The sequence below is a fragment of the Daphnia carinata genome, chromosome 4, assembly GCF_022539665.2.
Source record: "Daphnia carinata strain CSIRO-1 chromosome 4, CSIRO_AGI_Dcar_HiC_V3, whole genome shotgun sequence".
Lineage (NCBI taxonomy): Eukaryota > Metazoa > Arthropoda > Branchiopoda > Diplostraca > Daphniidae > Daphnia > Daphnia carinata.
The window spans coordinates 8,106,209-8,112,706 of NC_081334.1; the positions used below are offsets into that span (position 1 = coordinate 8,106,209).

General features: G+C 45.1%; 1 protein-coding gene across 1 annotated transcript; it reads right to left on the reverse strand.

Moving 5' to 3' along the window:
• Positions 1–348: 348 nt before the first annotated feature.
• LOC130687575 (uncharacterized) lies at positions 349–881 on the reverse strand. Its single transcript, XM_057510749.1, has 2 exons — positions 713–881; positions 349–641 (listed from the first exon to the last, which is right to left on the reverse strand). The coding sequence occupies exons 1-2, from the start codon at positions 879–881 to the stop codon at positions 349–351; spliced, it is 462 nt and encodes a 153-aa protein (XP_057366732.1).
• Positions 882–6,498: the final 5,617 nt, after the last annotated feature.

Sequence of the window (6,498 nt, forward strand, 5' to 3'; positions counted from 1 at the left end):
CCAGAGCTGCTTCAGTTTCGACTGGCGTCAGTTCTCCTGAAGTTACCTTTACGTTCTTCACTTTGGCGCAACAGTTTGAAACGAAACGCAAACACCACGCAAGCATTCGTTCCAGGCGCACTTTGTCTGAATAATACTCTATGCACTGGTCAATCATGTTATCACTGGGCTCCGTTTTCGTTGCGTAGACATGAATGGCTTCGGGATCTTGATGGTTGCTATGTTAAATTTGATCCCACTTTGGCCATAATGGGGGTTCCAGCAACAGAAAAGCTGGTCCTTGATGGAACGGCTGCAATTCCTTGAGGTTGTCGGGATCCAATCCTCTACTGCAAACGTCTGCTGGATTCATGACTCCTGGAACGTGGCGCCATTGTCGACAGTCGGCATTAGAATCTTTCCAGTTCTATTGCCCACAAACACTTCGTATTTGATTTTGGCAGAATGGATCCATCTAAGAACTGTCTGGGAGTCGACGTGAAATGTGATTTGGCTCAGATCTAGGTTCATCTCACGACAAATTAGTATTGCCAGGTGTAAAGCTTCGACGGCTCCTTGAAGTTCGAGCCGAGGGATCGAGAGCTGTTTCAACGGTGCGACGTGTGTTTTTGGCCATGACAAAAGATACGTCGACCCTTTCACTGGCGTACATTGTTCGCACGTATGCGACTGCTCCAAAACCTAGTTGACTGGCGTCCGCAAAGATGTGTACTTGCTGGGTTACTGGGCGCTCTTTCTTTACTAGGCATCGAGGAACTGTGACGCGCGCTAGGTTTGACAAACCTTGACGCCAATTTTTGAAATTGGCATTTTAAAGGTTCTGACAGCTCTTCATCCCAATCTAGCTTGGCTCGCCACACCTCTTGAATCAACATCTTCATGGCGAACACCACTGGAGCAACGAATTCAAGCGGATCGTATACAGTAGCCACCACACTTACGAGATTTCTTTTCGTATGTGTGGCGTGTAACTGGACCTTTTCTCCCACCTTGAAGGTGAATGCGTCGATTTCACTGTCCCAAAGGATCCCTAGGGCGCGATCCATAGGCAATTTGTCTAAGTCTAGATCTAGTTTGGGTTGGCCAAGCCTAATGGTTTGAGCGCTGCTAGGACCTTTCTTGACGACGACGACCACTTGGTGAGGTTAAAACCCCCCAGCTGCAACAGTTCCTGTAGCTGGTGGGCCCGTTTGATTGCCTCTTCTTCCGAACTGAACGAATCCAGATAGTTGTCGACGTAGAAACTTGCTCTTACGCTGGCTGCTGCGTCTGGAAATCCCGTTTTGTTGTCTTCGGCTGTTTTGTTTAAGGCAAACAAACAAGTTGACGGCGACGAGACGGCTCCAATGACATGAACTGTCATTCTATAAGTAAGCGGTGACGACGTGCTGTTCGACGACCGGTACAAAAATCGAAAGGCATCTTGATCCTCTTCTGGAACTAAAACTTGATGATACATCTTCTCGATGTCACTACTAATAGGAATTTGGTGTTTGAGGAAGCGCAAGATTATTTCAAGTAGGTTTAGGAGGTAGTTCGGACCGCGAAGAAGATTTTTGTTCAAGGAAGTACTTTCACACTCTGCTGAACAGTCGAAGACTACTCTTGTCTTTGTCGTCAAACTCGTCGAACTTTGAACACCATGATGAGGCATGTAGTTTGTCTTTGGTGTTCTCCGTTTAGCTTCTTCAGTGGACAAAAGACGAGCATGACCAAGGTTGATGTATTCTTGAGTGAAGTCGTCGTATCGTTTGGCGTAGCTGGGGTCTCTCTTGAAGCGATTTCAATTTGAAAAAGACGGCTTAGCGCCATACTGCGGTTGTCTGGTAACTCTGGATTGTCGACCTTCCACATCAAACTGGCTTGATGGTGATTCTTTATGTATCTTGTGGCCTTCTTCAGAATCTCCTCTCCCCGGCGGTCGTCTGCTGACATGAGTGTAGGAGGCTGCATAGAGTCTTTCGAATCCAGCCTCCAAACCACTCGACGAGTTCTGAAAGGTTCCTTTCTTCTTCTCTCGATGTGATGTGGGCTACATAATGACTTGGCTGCTCCTGTTCGCTTTGCGGGCCCACTTTGCCTCCCAGGCACCATCCAAACTCCAGTGCGTGATACGGCACCAAGGAAGGCTTCGTCGACTTTGTTGTCGAAAATTACTCGACGCGGTGATTTCGATTCTGGTGTAGTCTTGTAGTCACTGGAGGCTTCCATTGGTTCTTGTCGAAACCTCGGAACCATGAAGCACCGTCGTGTGTCCCAGATACTGGCATCCTTCGACCGTACATCGAATCGATTTCTGTCTGCAAAGTCGACTGGTGTGTTTTCCTGTAAGGCATCGGAGACAGCTGCCTGCTTTGAAGACTGTCTCCGCTCTTTGCGTTGGAGCCATCTGCTTGAAAATGTTGCACTCTCCAATTCTGTGGATTGGCTCTTTGCAAACAAAGCATGTTGGGCTGCCTCTTGTTTGGCTAAACGAGGTTGTATTGGGTGGATTCACCCGCAGACCTCCCCCTCTTGTTTGCAGCAAGTTGGTTTCAGACGTCGAGGTGGTGACGTGGTTAATGGTAGAGACATAGGGAGTTGGATATCCCTTCCCATTTCTCTTGGGCACGACTGGTGGAATCGTTGGAAGCGTTGACGGCCCAGCCATTAATTTTGCAAAATCAGAACCCTTTGACTGGAGGGTTAACCAGTCATCCAGATCGACTATTGATGGAACAGCAGGGTGCATCTTCATCACCTTTCCTCCCCATCTTTCCCTCAAGGTCTTTGTCAGTTTGGTGGCGACATGCATGAGGTTGCCCAGCGACTCTAATTCGCTCGCGAGTCCAGAGGTTGACAGAGCCCCGTGAAGCTTGTTGGAGAATGTCTGCAAACTGGCGCTGTCGTTCGGCTGCACAGACGGAAGTCGAAGGAGATTATTCAGATGTGTTTGAGCCATGATAGTGGTGTGGCCATATTCGTGGTCGAGTCGATGCCAGACCACTTCGTATTTGCTTGGGTCGTGCACACAATCAGCTACAGAGTTGAGAACATGCGTAGCAAGCAGCTCCTGCAGATGCGCTAGTCGAATTCCATTGTCGCTGCACCGTTTGTGATACAGCGTCATAAAATTCGACTTGAACACTTGGTAGTTTAACGGGTTCCCGTCGAATTTGGTGATGGTGAGAGGTGGAAGTGCTGACATTTTCAAAGAGTCAACAAGTTGGCAGATGAGACTAGAATCAGATTTTGGATCGCTTTTTTGCTGTTGCTGGCAGCTAAACAATGGATCGTTAGACATATCGATAGTTGCCCCTATGCTGTCCATTTGCTCGCCCGTTGTCCCGGCATTTCTGCATTGTTCAAAGAGGTTAACTGCCTGTGGCGGTGAGGATGGGGTAATGCCTTGCGGCCACCCTAAAGCTTCGCGGCGCTGAGACAACATGCTTTGTATCGACGTATCCAGTCGACCTTGGGATGATGCATTTTCACCTTCGGGGCACTGTCTAGACATTTTTGTACGTGTCTTTTGTATAAGGTATTTTAACCTTTCGAGTTCTTTGGACTGCAACTCACTGGTTTTCTGAATAGCTTCTAGTTTCTCTTCGACTTTCTTTGAACTGGACTCGTTTTCCTCCACCATTTGGCCCATCGCAGACTTGAGTCGAATATCCATCTTCTTTTCGACCGTTGCTAAAGATTTTCCGTTAACCTCGTGGATCGATTGTAAAATTTGCTAGATCGCGTTTAGCGATTCACTCTGCGGTCTGGCTTGCACAGATGACTTCTTGATGTCATTTACAATGTCTGATAAAAGCTCCCCATTTCAGTTTAGGACGTCTTGCGTGTGGCGAGCTTGGGTTTCGAGCTGTTGGATCTTTACAGATACAGTCGAATTTTCTTTTACGCTTGCTTTTGTCACTGTTGAGTTGATAGTGACTGACGATGCAAGTGATGATACAGTCGACCGCGATGCTAGATGTTGGTCGATTTCTGACAGTACACTCTGGTGGTCTGTCGTGAACTGTACTTCCCAGCGTTCACACTCGGCTCGGCGTTTACCTGGTAGATTAGTGACTGTCTCCACGTATTTCTCGTGAAGTTCCATAGTACTATCGAACAGGCGTACGAGTTCGGTGCGCCAGATGCTCAAAAGCTTTTGCTGAGAAAATGCCTTGACGATGTTGGCGGATACAGTCGCGGATCCTGGTCGACAGCGTGGTATGCTCCCTCCTCCGTAGACCTCGTGATTGAGTCAGACTGGGAATTGACAAGTCGTGACTGATATTTCCATCATGGCGATCTGGCCCCTGGCCTCGGCTCTCTCTATTCCTCTACATAATAAATCGGAGTGGAAAATTTTTTTTAGAGCCTATAGCGGCTGCTGCTGCCGCCGTATCGCCCTTGAATATTTTCCGCTCCGATTTAAAAAGTAGATAAGTAAGAAAATCGGCAACTATGCGGGATGGGAAGATAGCGCAAATTTCCTTGGAATAAAAATTTGCCGTTTTTAACCCAAAATTATAGTGATTCTGCATATGGCATGATATGCAAAATCCCATATTAGATTATAATGAAGGCTGTCCTCGGTCTATTACGTTTAACCATTGGAACCTGGTGGTATCCGACTTACAATTCCATATTCGAAAAAAATGTAGCTTCTTCCAGCCGCATCAAGGTATCGGCTATACGCGCATAAGGTGTAGGAATTTTTTACACTTACTGCTTTGACCTTGCGGTAGTCAACGCAGAAACGTCAAGTGCCATCTTTTTTTTTCACTAGGACTACTGGAGAGAACGAAGACGATCAGACGGTTCAATAACTCCTCACTTTACACATCATTTATACAAACTTACCTACGTGTGCTACAGCATCTTTCGCGTGAAGCTGTACCATATGTAACTGCAACGTCGGATGCAGTGTCTATTAGGATATATAGCAACATCGGTATTTTTCCCCCGCAATAGATGCTCCTTCTTCAAAACAGGCGATCCGATTGTACTAACAATAATTAAGAGTAATGTTTTTGAAAAGAGACAGAAAAAGGATAGAGTATCGTAAAGACGTTCAGAAAACCATTACAGGATAGTTTAAGGGAGGTAGCGGCAAGAGATGAAGCAACGTTAGGACAAGGTCGCACCTGAAAGGCATACAAGAGATTCTTTCGGGGAGCTCTTATCAGAAAGAGTTCATTAGAGCTACGAAAGAAGAATCAGAGTAAGGACAAGGTTATAATTAAAAATTGATAAAACATTACAGTGCCACTCCACTTATCGGATCAACCACTTATCGGACCAAACCGGTTGTCGGACCGAGATCAGACTCGCCCACTGAGTAAGAGAGTGAGCGCCATTAGTGCGGATTTAATGAAGCAGTTTTTGGGATCAGGGCGCGCGAAGAGCGGTCTGTATGAAGATGTCCCTTCATTTTCAGGGGGTTCATATTTCATCGGAATGCTGTAGTTATCAGCTTGTTAGGATGAGACTGATGTCAGTTTTTAATGATGAGTCAGACATTTCCCTCAGCTTCTTCTTAGCTTTCATTCAGGAAAGATCCATTTCAATTTAGCTGTAATATGGAAAAAATAGTGCGCACGCCGGTGTCCAGTACCAATTCAAACTCTTAGAATATGGCAAATTCAAATGGAAGAAAAAATAGTTATGTTTTGACGCTAAAAGAAAAACTTGAAGTTGTAGAGCAGCTAGGAAATGAATTGAGTGAACGTGCTGTGGCGAAAATGTTCAATGTTTCACGCTCGCAGATTCATCGCATCAGTGAAAGACGAAGTGAAGTGAAAAGTTTCAGTGAAAAAAAATACTGAGCTAGGCGATATAATAGAGGCAAAGAAAGATGATTGCGCTATTCGAATTCAACGATCTCTTGATTTTGAATAAGATACGGCAGTTATTGCGGCAGAAGACTTTGAACTTTTAAATGAAATTTCACAGCAATGTGATTCGGTATGCTTTTCCAACCAGTCAAACGAAGTATCATTGATGGACGTTTGGGAGAGTGTTGCTACTAGTTCTAGTCCTAGCAATCTAGCTCATGAAATACTCATGAAAGAGAAGCTGCTTAAATATGCATGCGCTGCGGCAGATGCAAGAATATCCGATAATACATTATATGAGTTGATAAGCTTAATTTTTCTTTAAACACTTTTACGTTATTCTGTTTAACTTTGCTTACGTTTGATGTGTGTTTAAAGTAAATGTTTCAAATGTATATGATTTTTTCTCGTTCTATAGTAGTAAGCATAGCGTACATTTCAAATGTATTTTTACTCGATCTGTAATTTGTTCGTTACCAAAAGTTTTGCGACACAGTTAATAAAATTAGGTTATATGCTATTATTCGTTCCTGAATGTTAATTCACTTTATTATAAAGCTTATCTAGTTAAGTGAGTCCAGAGAACCAGTCGGTACGAGCAGATCATTACACACTATCACGAATGAGCGCGGCGATATGGCGCTGACCGCAGTCGAGCAGCTTTTCGGACCATCCGCTTATCGGA

Bases quoted from the DNA above. Each gene is read 5' to 3' on its own strand.
- LOC130687575 (XM_057510749.1), bottom strand. From the start codon at position 881: ATGAAGATGTTGATTCAAGAGGTGTGGCGAGCCAAGCTAGATTGGGAT. The intron at 642-712 runs GTACACATCTTT...AATGTACGCCAG, and splicing joins AGCGCCCAGTAACCCAGCAA to TGAAAGGGTCGACGTATCTT.